The sequence below is a fragment of the Alligator mississippiensis genome, chromosome 5 (genome assembly GCF_030867095.1).
Source record: "Alligator mississippiensis isolate rAllMis1 chromosome 5, rAllMis1, whole genome shotgun sequence".
Lineage (NCBI taxonomy): Eukaryota > Metazoa > Chordata > Crocodylia > Alligatoridae > Alligator > Alligator mississippiensis.
The window spans coordinates 27,987,852-27,999,943 of NC_081828.1; the positions used below are offsets into that span (position 1 = coordinate 27,987,852).

Sequence of the window (12,092 nt, forward strand, 5' to 3'; positions counted from 1 at the left end):
CAAGGTCAGTAGCAATTAAAGGTTGTTCCTGTCTGACGGCTGTTTCGTAGGTGTTGAGTGTATTGCAGTAGTGCCTAGCAGCTTGATTCTAGAACCACTGTGCTAGGCACTTGCAGTGATCCCAGTCCAGTTCTCAGTAATCTGATATTAAACAACACACAAATCATCACCACATCTACATTTTTCAATCACTTGAGAGCAGTCACAATTGGATGGAACTGCCACATTCAGATTGATACAAGTAGACATGTAATACATGGACATTTAACTTTCATAAATTTCATAGACATTAGGGGCTGGAAGGGACCTTGTGAGATCATCGAGTCCAACCCCCCCTGCCAGAAGCAGGAAGTCTGCAGGGATTAAATGATCCCAGCAAGATAAACATCCAAATGCCTTTTGAATGAGTCCAGAGTAGGTGTTTGCACCACCTCTGAGTGGAGTCTGGGGGGTTCCAGAGCTTGAACTCTCAGACTATTAAGAAGTTTTCCCATATATTGAGTCTGAATCGGCCTTCTAGAAGTTTGTGGCTGTTAGACCTAGTTATCCCTTGGGGGAGCCCTGGTGAACAACTGTTCTCCCAGATCCTGATGCCCCCCTCCTCCCCCCATACTTAGAGGCTGCCACCAAGTCCCTGCACTGAGCCTTCTCTTCTCCAGGCTGAAGAGTCCTATGTCCCTCAGCTTCTCCTCATAAAGATTACTCTCTTGGCCTTTGATCATGTGGGTGGCTCTCCTCTGGACTCTCTCAAGATTATCCACATCCCTCCTGAAGTGGGGGGCCCAAGACTGGATGCAGTATTCCAGCTGTGGCCTCACTAAGGCCAAGTAAAGCGAGAAGATGAGGTCCCTGGTTTTGCTTGAGATGCATCAGTGGATGCATGCCAGAGTTTGGTTTGCTTTGCCAGCCATGGCATTGCATTGGTGGCTCATGTTCATTTTGTGGTCAATCAAGATCCCCAAGTCTCTTTCAGACACAGTGCTAGTGAGCGTAGCACCGCTGAGCCTGTAAGTATGATGCTGTTTTTTTCTCCCAAGGCAGAGTACCCTGCATTTCTCTACATTGAATGCCATCAGGTTTTGATCCACCCACTTTGCAAGCATGTCCAGGTCAGCCTGTATCCCCAGCCTGTCCTCCAGCGTGACCACCTCCCCCCATAGTTTAGTGTCATCTGCGAACTTTGCCAGTCTGCATCTGATGCCCAAATCTAGATCATTAATGAAGATATTGAAGAGTACCAGCCTGACACTGAGCCCTGGGGGAGTCCACTGGTAAACTTGCACCATGTTGATTTGTTCCCATCAACTAGTACCCTTTGGAGCCACTTTCCCAGCCATTGGACCATGAGATGGTTGAGGCCACAGTTCCCCAGCTTGGTCATGAGTACATCATGGGAGACCAAATCAAAGGCCTTCTTGAAATCCAGATAAATGATATCAGCCTCATCTCCCTTGCCCAGGCAATGCATCACCTGGTCGTAGAAGGAGATGAGGTTGGTCAGGGAAAACCTTTCAATAATAAAACCATGTTGGCTGTCATTCAGTAGGTTGCTTTCCAATAGTCTGTTGCAGATGGATTCCTTGATAATTTTCTTCAAGATCTTTCCAGGGATGGATGTCAGACTGATAGGTCTGTAATTCCCTGGATCTTCTTTTCTCACTTCCTTGAAGATTGGGACCACGTTGGCTCTTTTCCAGTCTTCTGGTACATCACCCAAACGCTGTGAGCTTTCAAATATCTTGGCCATGCTATGATATCTGCCAGCTCTTTTAAGACTCTTGGGCCAACGGACTTATGGATGTCAGGCCTCTCAAGGTGTTCTCTTACTTGATCTACATCAATTGTGGGCCCATCTCCCTTAAAGTCTTCATCCCACAAACACACCAAAGCATGCAGTGAAGTCAAATGGGGTTTTGATTTTGCAAAGAATGGCAGACTTCACAGAACATTTAAACATTCTCATACAAAAAGTTGCTTGCATAAAGATACAACCACTGTTATAGAGACCAGGCTGAGACTCCTTTGAGAGTTTGGCCTGATACTACTGAAACTACATCTTTTCAGACACAAAACTAAGTCATATCCATAACTTAGTGCAAACTTGGCAGTTGGACTTAAATAGTATGTATTTTGGAATGTACCACTTGTTAGAGAAATGCAAATGGACAAATTGTAGGCAATAATTGCATAAATTTAAGCAGGTCATTTTCTTAACTCCTGTGAGGATTTGTAATAGCTGTGCCTTGTACTTAGACTCTAGTCCATAATAGTTGTAATTACTACTGTCCTACCTGTTGGGCATCTAAGTGGATGTAAGTACCTAAGTGTGATTTTATTCTACCCCATTCACTGCATCTATTTTTGTAACACACTGGTTATGTCTACACATGTGTTTTAATGCGCATTAGCCTATTTTAACGTGCATTAAAGCATCACTAAAAAAAGTGTGATTTAGCTAATGTGCATTAAAATGGGCTAATGCAAAATAAGTGTCACGTAAAAACCATGGGCATTTGCACAGACATGTGCGCCGCAGTGCCAGGCACTTCTGAAAACACCTGGTGCTGTGGTGTATGCATTTGTATAAATGGCAAAATGCATATCAGCACTGAAAAAATGATGGCAGCCCACTTTTGAATTGAAACGCATCAAAGGTGTTTTAGTTAAAAAGCATTTCGCTGACATTTTCTACACACCGATGTGCATTTCGCTGTTGATACAAATGCATGTGATGCAGCTCCAGGCACATCAGGTTGCGTGCTTGATTAATTGAGTCTGCTCTGATTCACTGGATTTCCAGCACGTTGGAGCTGACAAAGGTATGTATATAAATGCCCCATGATCTTTAGTTAATGTGCATTAAGAAAGGCTAATGCACACTTTCCTAGTACCTCACAAGCTCGTCAAACAAGCTTTAGTTAAAGTGCCCCCACTGCCATGTTGAAGCACAGGGACACTGATACATGAGACATGGAGGCTGGCTGGAGCGCAGTAATTATCACACTCCAGCAGACTCAATTAATTGAGTCTGCTCTGACACACTATAATTATAGTGCTTTGGAGCAGCCTCCCAGCTCATGTATAGGCACCCGGAGGTAGTAGATTTAATGTGCATTAACAAAAGCACACTAATGCATGTGTAGATACACCATTGTACCCTTATCCTTAAGTCTGAGTCACAAAATAGCATTGAGGAGAAGGAGGATGACCCACCCAGCTTTTGCAATAACTGTTTTCTATAGGGACACAAGCAGAATGGAACAGAACCACTGTGTTCCATACTGCATATACCTTTGCCTAATAGGTAGAATAGAGTCTGTGCATTTAGTAAAATAATAATAATCTAAAGCTGGATCCTGCATTACTTGAGAGTAATCTTGTGACTCACAGGAACAAGGCCTGCAGCAGTGGACATATATTAAGAAGTTTTGAGTGTGTTCCTGTCTTTGTTTTAGAGCTCTGGGGACCTTTTGATCACTACAATCATCTCTAAATCTGTCTCCATTCTTAGTCAAGAAAGACATTAACAAAGAAGGAATATAGTTGTAGGAAAATTAAAAATGTTTTTCTCACCATTCCGGCACAGTTCAACTTCACAAAAACGAATTCCTTCAGGTGCCAAGATAAATGAATGGGCATGGGGAACACAGTTCTACAAATTTAGAGCAGAGTTGTAAGCAAAATCATCATGAATAATTGTGGTTTAACTTAAAAAGCGATCTAAATAAGAACATCCAGAATAAATAAAATTATTGTGCTGGCATTTTTTTTATACCTGGTGTAGACGGTGCCATGGTGACTCTTGAATAAAGACTTTGGCATACAGCACATGGCAAAGTGAGGAGATGAAGTGATTACAAATATCCAGGGCAAACTCTTCTATGACTTGGACCTAAGAAGACAAATAAGATATTAGGGAGAACCAATTACCAATGTATGGTAACAGGCACAGTTTGTCCTGTTTAATACTTAATTATACAATTGTTAATTAAACAACTGTAAAAAACATTTGTAGACAATAGGGTTTTATTTAATTCAGGATGTACACAGCCTAAAACATTTAAATCGCTTGGTTATCAGCGGGGATCCTGGTTTTCTCTGTTTAAAAATCACAAATTCTCTGATTTTTAAAAAGGAGAAAACACTGCAAATTTTCTGATTAATAAAACACTAAAATCCATGTTTTTCCACAATTAAAATTAAATGCCACTATATATATATGTGTGTGTGTGTGTATGTATGTATGTATGTATCTGTTAAACACAAGTCCTCCTCCAGATGTGCAATGACAGCACAGTCTCAGCATACTGAAGTTCCACCATCAAAGCCAGAGTAACTTTGGTTTTGGAATAGAAGCGGGAGAGATTGAACAGGTTTCCATCCATCCTGTACTCAATGCCAATTCCCTGTGGCAGACATTCACAGATGAGTATCTTGATGACCGCAAGAAAGATGGAAAACAGAATTCATGTAATAAGGCAGTTGAAGTGAAGCAAAGGGGTGCCAATAGGCACTGCCAAGCCAGGGCAGGGTGTGCAATGGAGCCATGTGAACAGTTGACCCTAGTTCAAATGGCAAAGAGCTCCATATGCTCCAGTAACTTCCCAAGTATTAAGGTGAGGCTAAGCAACCTGTAGTTCCCCAGGTCCTCCTCCTTGCCTTCTTTAAAAAGGGGCACTACACTGGCCCTTTTCCAATCCTCTGGTACCTGGCCGGTTTCCCATGATTTCATGACAATCGGTGTCAAGGGCGTAGAGATTTCCTCTGACAGTTGCTTCAGGACCCTGGGATGAAGCTCATCTAGCCCTGCTGACCTGAATTCATTCAGACCCAACAAAAGCTATCTGACTGTATCTTTTGTTACCTTCTCCCTCAGCTTGCCCCCTTCCCCTATTAAGTGGCTGGCAGCTTAATTTTTTTGTTAAGACTGAGGCAAAGTAGCTGTTGAGTAGCTCTGCGTTCTTTGTATCTTCAGTTAGCAGTTCCCCCGACTTGTTAACAAAGGACCTAGAGCTTCTCTGGTCCTTTTTTTTCTGGACAACGTGCTTATAGAACCTCTTCTTGTTGTCCTTCACCTCCTTTGCCAGGTGCAACTCATTCTTTACCTTTGCCTTCCTGATTTTGTCTCTGTAGGTTTTTGATATTTCCTGGTATGGGTTCTCAGTGACTTACCCGTTCTTCCATTGCCTGCATGCTTTCCTTTTGCATTTGAGGCATTTTAGAAGCCCCTTATGCAGCCATGTTGATCTCTTGCCATTCTTCTTATGCTCCCATCATGTTGGGACAATTTCTTCCTGGGCTTCCAATATTGTGCCCCTTAGAAGCTCCCAGCCCTCCTGGGTGCCTTTATCCCTCAATCTATCTTCCCATGACACTATGTCTGCTAGATTCTTGAGTCAGATGAAATCTGCCTTTTTGAAAACTAGCATCCTAATTTTTCTGACCTCATGCTTTCCATGTCTCAGGATCTGGAATTCTCTCATACTGTGATCCCTCCCTCCCAAGTTATCCACACCTTCACATCCTCCACCAGTTCTTCCCTGTTGGTCAGGACAAGACCAAAGATAGATGATCCCCTAGTTGTATCCTCCACTTTCTGGAAGAGAAAGTTGCCCTCCATACAAGTTAGGAACCAGCTTGACATTTTATCTTTGGCTACCTTGTTCTTCCAGCAGATGTCTGAAAAATTTAAATGTCCCATCAGTACCATCCCATAGCTTTTGGACTGATTTTTCACCTGCTTGAAGAGTGCTTCATACTTCCTGAGTAGGTGGCCTATAATAATTCCCCACCATTATATCAGTGCTGTGTCTTTAACCTTTCATCTTTACTCAAATGCATTCTGCTTTGCCTTCCTCTTCCTCCTGAACCAGGGAACAAGAGTATGTTTTTGACATAAAAGGCAATACCACCACCTTTTCTCCCAATCTTGTTCTTCTGAAACAGAGTATAACCCTCAGTGTTCACATTCCAGTTATAAGGGCCGTCTGATCTATCTGTTTGATCTATCTGATCAAATTAAAAAGGTATATACAATAAAGATTATTTTCACCTATGCACCAAATCAAGCTACCCAAGTGAGGAAAGTCATGAAAGAATAGAATACTCAAGGAAGACGAGATCCCACTCAAAATTTTTAAAGGGATTTGAGTGCCAAATTGGAAAGCCAACAAAGAAGAAGAATATAGCAGACTGTGTTGGGGTTTTGATTGCATCCAAAATCTTTTCACCTTTTGCCTGAAGAAAACCTTCTGGAACTGTGTGAGCTTTGAAATTGCACAAAACAGAGCAGTAAAAGAAAAGAATCAATCTTTTGCAGGAAGTTAAAATAAAAGAGTATAGTAAAGCAGATTAGTTAAATATATATTTACCCCTTTTTGTTTTGCGATAGCGTAGATGACATTCTTGATGGTGTCTGTAGGGACAACATCCTTATTGTTACCATGAAAGTACTCTTTGACGTCATTCAGTCTAATATGGGCACAGACCTCCACTTCTTTAATGGAGTGTTTCTTGCCTTCTCTTCTAACGTAAAGGAATTTAACCAAATTCTTCCCATACTCAGAATTGAGGACTTCCACCTCTATCTGCTGCAATGGAAACACATTTTTATTACTCATTAGATAAAGTATAGGTATAAAGGAAGCCAACAGAAGTCTCAGCCAAGCTCAGATTGGTCAAATATCTGTTTATCATCCTGAGCAAATATTTAGTTTGACAAAAGAGACAAATAATCTGCCAATATGGACAGGAAACCTGAGTCTCCACTACATTACATCTGCTTTGTATGGATGTAATGCCACTGAAATTAGTGGACTCTGCCACACCGGTAGAAATCATTGGCACTACACACTGGTAGAAATCATTGGGACTACACCAGCATAACACAAGAATTACACACTGCTGAATCAGTATAATGTTTGTTGTTTGTATTGTGGTAATGTCAAAGTACCCCAGCTATATAATAGAAGCATATTATATTCATAGATTCATAGATGTTAGGGTCGGAAGGGACCTCAATAGATCATCGAGTCCAACCCCCCACTATGCAGACGCAATAAAAAGACCACAAGAACTTACAATCAAAGTATAAGACAAGAAACAACGGGTAGATAGAACACACAAGTGGCAAATGCAGGGAAACAGGCTGGTCATCTGGAATGTAAATCTGGCTGTGTAAATGGTCTTACCCTGCAGTAAATGAAAATGGCCTCACAGTAACTTGTTCACATGCCCATGCCCTGAGTGACTTCATAGAATTGGATGCAGCTGTTCTGAATTTGTACTACTCTAGCTAGGATCAGTCTGTCCACAGTCTTTATGGCAGGCATGCCACATCATGAACTCAGCTCTTCATTAATATTCCCTTTCTTGTCACAGGTTGAATGAACTGGCTGTGCAAAGAGAAGTCAAAATCCGCTTAAACCTCCCCAGATTTTTAAGGGAAAAGTAGTAGTCTCGCCTTATTTCAAATCTATTGTTAACTCCCTAGTGCAAGAGAATGGGAGCTGTTTTGTGACAAAGTAATGGAGACTGTAGTTGCTATGTAAGAATTTAAAAATGATTATATATCCTGAAGTTATTACAAGAAACTATAACCTATATTGGGGTATCTGAAGGTTTATTATACATTTGTCATGTTTGAGTTCAGGGGGAACTGTGCAGGGAAGAGACTAGTTTGGCAGATGAGAGAATCCAAACAACAGTTGGGGTGCAATTGGAGTACCATTGTGCTTCAGGCCAAAGTGACCCAGAGTCACTTACAATATTCAAAAGAATAGTACAGATTTCTTCTGAGGGGAAGAAGAATGTTTGTTTCTCAACAAATATTCTGCCTGAGAGGACAGATTTCAAAGATAGGTTTCAAGAAGCCTGAAGGGATTGGTCTTTCTCTTTCCTCCGTCTAGGAACAGGTGCACCCTACAGAAGAACTCAAGAGGAACATAGTACATTTTATTGTTTATAAGACAGATTTTCTCCAAATCGTTAATACTTGGAGTATTGAATCAAGAACACTTTGCTTTACAGAAGTTTTGGTTTTTTGTCAGGGATTAGCAGTGACACTGCCTAAATAGAACTGAACTGCAGAACCTGGACTTAAATCTGATTGTGTTTGGTACAGAGTAGACTGCAACCCAGCCCCTGATGGGAGAGAAGGAGTATTATGCAAGTTCACCCAGAGCCAAGTGATAGGGGGTAGCCTGAGACCTGGGAGAGGAGGTGTGTGACAAGACAAGGAGAGGCCAGCAGTGCTGTATATCCAGCATTTGTGCCACCTGGAATGCATTCGTTATTTCTACAAAAGTTCTGGTTCATGCTCATTTAGATCATTTTATCTGGTAGACAGTTTTTCCCATTTACTTTCTAAAGTCATGTTTATGATTTTTAGCAAATACTGTGGCTTGTGTGACAGCTAAAAGATGAATTCATTGTTACTTTGTTAGTACTGTTATTTTAAAGTGTGCACAGTGAGCTGAAGACATTGCAGAGTAGATATGAAGGGCAGGTGCCTAGTCCAATGACTTAATAATGGGAGAGCTTATCTCTGGGGAGAAGACATTGTGCATAAAGCCTGAGCTTAAATTCACAGCACTGTATAATAGTTCCCTGTATAGATATCCTTAGGGCAGGCCAACACCATTCAGCGTCGTGCCCAGGACAGCCATGCTGAAACATGCTCTGCCTATTCATTCCTCTTCTGTGCAGGCCAAAATCTGGAAGTGAACCAGGGTAGCTATGCACACAGTGCTGCTCTCAGGCTCTCTGCCATAGGAGTGCATATTGGTGCGTTCCCAGGGCACTCAGAAGCAATTACACCTAATTTTCTGTATGTAAAGCCAGAAGTGAATGGGTGGGTCACTCCTGGTCATGGGTGGCCAGGTCATGGGTCACTCTGAGATCAAGGTGCTGACTGGGGACAGGAAGAGGAAGCAGAATCCAGGGACAAGTCAAGTTCAGGCAAAGAGTGGGGTCAGAGATCAAGCCAGGTTGAGAAGCCAGGATATCAAGTAGAGAGAGGAATCGGAGCACAAGTTGGAAGGAGAGAATAGCAAAGCAGTCTGGGATCAGGTTGAGCCCTGCTGCCCAGACATTTTTGTTCCTGCTCAGGAGCTTATATGGGGGATTAAAGGGTCATCTGTGCCCAACTGGCCACTCTGGTGAGGGTTAATTTGCAGCACAGCTGCTACTCCAGGCAAAGGGTTAATATGTGGCACAGCTGCCAAAAGGCTTGGCCCCAACTGGACTAGTCCAAGACACGCAGTGTGCATGAGAAGACCTGATACTTACTGCAACAGGGAGTCTGCAGATGCTGCATCACACTTTAAATATACTGTAGGCCTAATCTTTACAGCTGCTTAGTACCCTCCCACCACCACCACCAAGGAGCTCATGAAATTCAGCATCTGGCAGGATCAGACAATTATTTGATATGAAACTAACATTGCCACTTTTCATTCACTCTCCTATAAGGAAGCCATTTCTTCTACTGGGCTAGGAACGGCAACTGCTTGTCATTCAGAGAACCTGCCCAGCCATGGGACACTCCCTCCCCCAGGTCTTGTGTAACCAGAGCCCCGGACAAGGCAGCCTGATGGAGCATGTATCCCCTCGTTCCATGAATGAGCTCAGGAAACAGCGAGAGTCTTTCCATTTTAACTAAAGCTTAAAGAATTTCCATTTTAAAATTGTTGTCTCTTTCCACTCGTTCCTTTTCATTATTTCACCTCCTATTTTTTAACCTACTTTCAATATCAAATACATCCTGAAAATACTACTTTGCCTACAAGTGCATAACTACATTGTTCTGAAGCATACCTCACCCACTCACTCCTGCTCTCTGCACGATAACTCCTGAAAATGAGGCAATGTAAGCAGCTCAGAGACTCCCTGAGGACACACCAAGTGCCATACATGGGCTGGGGCATGTTTACTGGCACATATTCAACTCTGAAATTCATTTCCATGGTTTGAAGCAAGTGGGCAGGGGAACTTCTCAGCAATGCTCCCAGGAAGGTGGTATGAATGCATTAAGTGCCTTCCTGCAGGTCACTGGGGACCAAGAAGGTTATAGGTTCCTCAAGAGCTGCCCATCTCCCACGGCTATTTACCCCCAGGGGAGAAGAGGTAGTAGTTATGCCACTACCCTCCTCAGTCTCCCTTGCTTACCTTTAGCATTCTTCCACCCATTTTCCCTCTCCTTCCTTCCCTCTCCTCCCTTCTCTACCAATTGTTTTTCTAATTTCCACCTATTTACATTCTCACTGACCTCCTTTTAGCTTCTTTCATTCCTTGAAAATCTCAGAACAACAGAGGAGTCTCCCTATGCCTGAAGAAGGCCGCTTGTGCCTGAAAGCTTGCAAGGGTATAGATTACAGCCATGTTGTCTAAGGACATAGGCAGACAAGGTTCTTTGGGTAAATCTGATATCTTTTATTGCAAAGAACTTTGTTCCAATTACTCAGTTGGTCTAATAAAAGATATCACATCTACCCAAAGAACCTTGACCACCCTCCTCAGGAATTTTACCAGGATTTGATAGTTTTAAACTGGGGCTGGGCCTTCTCAAGCACAATCCCTCTTTAATTTTTCCTAGAGTTGGAGAAAGAGTTACATTTTCTCCTATTCTGGTACGACCTCGGTGATGCAGCTAAGCCATAAGGCCTCAGGCCTGAAAACTGATGATCATCATCTTCAAGTTCCCACTTACAGACTTATGGGATGAGTTCAGCATCATGCAAGATGGAGTCCCAGGCTAGAAGGCAAAGTTCAAAGAGATGTGGTATATTGGTTGAAGATTCAAAGTTTGGTGCAGTGCTGTACATGTTCTATGAAGGGCAGGGAGGGAGGAGTTACTACTGAAAGCCTTGATGAAGGACATAGGGCATTTCAGAGAAGGGAGGGAGAGACTGTTTCGAAAACAACAAGGAAGCAAGTTCCAAGCATTAAACTGAACAGCTGCAAACATTTAAGGCTTTTCTGCTCTATTATTCCACTGATAGATAGCATACTGCCAAAGAAGGATAAATAGCTCAGAAGCAAAATTTGTCAAAAGTATGCCAACTTTTTTTAACAGAAAATGTCTTAATAAACAAGAGAGAACTGCAAAATGAGAGACAGTTGTGAAAAACAATTTGAAATGTCAACAAAACTGAAAAAAACTGTTCATTTTCATCGAAATTTATTTCTTTACAGGAAAAATTTTGCAGGTGTCTCAATAATAAGTTCAGGCCTCTTAGATTATGCTATTCAGTCACAGGTGTAACCAAGGATGAGTCTGAACAGCAAAATTCAGCTCCTGATCCAAACTTCTCCAGTGTTTGTTATCATGAATTTGGTGATGTAGTGACTAGGCATGATAATACATTCCTTCTTTCATAATGTCCCTTTGCTAATAATATTGTTAGTAAAGAAAGATGAACATGCAGGCTGCAAGGCAATTTTTGTTCTAATAAATCATCCAGGACTCGCTTTAAAAAAAATCTATGGGGGGAAGCAGAACTTTCCCATGTTAGGACTCCACCCAATGGTGATTCTTTGTAAAAAATGAAGACTTTATGAAGTATGCGTGGAAGGAAAAGATTCTTTTCCCCCGTTTTTTAAAAATGCAGCATTTTTAAGCATAGGTAGCTAAAAATATATATAAAAATGTAAAACTTCATCTGTGTCTAATGCTGGATGGGTTTGAAAAAAAAGAAGCTTCTTAAATTAAGTAGCTGTAAGTGAATTAAAATGAAACAGGGAGCCTGAGTGTTTCTTTGATTTGTGTGCAGAGGTCCAATGCACAAACAGTAAGAGAACAGCCTAATTGACTTCGGGAGCTGAGAACAGTGGGCCCATCCCAGGACCCTCTGCATTGTACAGGATTAGGCCCAATGTCTGCTGAAAGTGCTCTGAGCACTGGAAGTGGTGAGGAAATGTTTCATTTTGTTGTGAAAAAAATGTTTGGTTTTGTTTGGTTTTTCATTAAGCTTTGGTCCCTGGTCCAAAACAAACAAACAAAAAATGTGTCAGTACTGGGGGCTTTCATTAGAACCAGAAATTTTTGGTGAAACTTAAATTTTCTCTCAAAAATTCATTTATTCTTTTTTATA

The 12,092-nt window shown here is 41.8% G+C and overlaps 1 protein-coding gene across 1 annotated transcript in view; it reads right to left on the reverse strand.

Annotated features, from left to right (window-relative positions):
• The window catches only part of LOC102571917 (uricase), a 40,968-nt gene that overhangs the window by 5,586 nt on the left and 23,290 nt on the right, over nt 1–12,092 (reverse strand). Inside the window, exons 2-4 of the mRNA XM_006259040.4 lie at nt 6,372–6,590; nt 3,776–3,892; nt 3,574–3,652 (exon numbers count right to left, since the gene is read on the reverse strand). Coding sequence (XP_006259102.2) covers nt 3,574–3,652; nt 3,776–3,892; nt 6,372–6,590 — 415 coding nt within the window. The remainder of the gene's footprint in view (nt 1–3,573; nt 3,653–3,775; nt 3,893–6,371; nt 6,591–12,092) is intronic.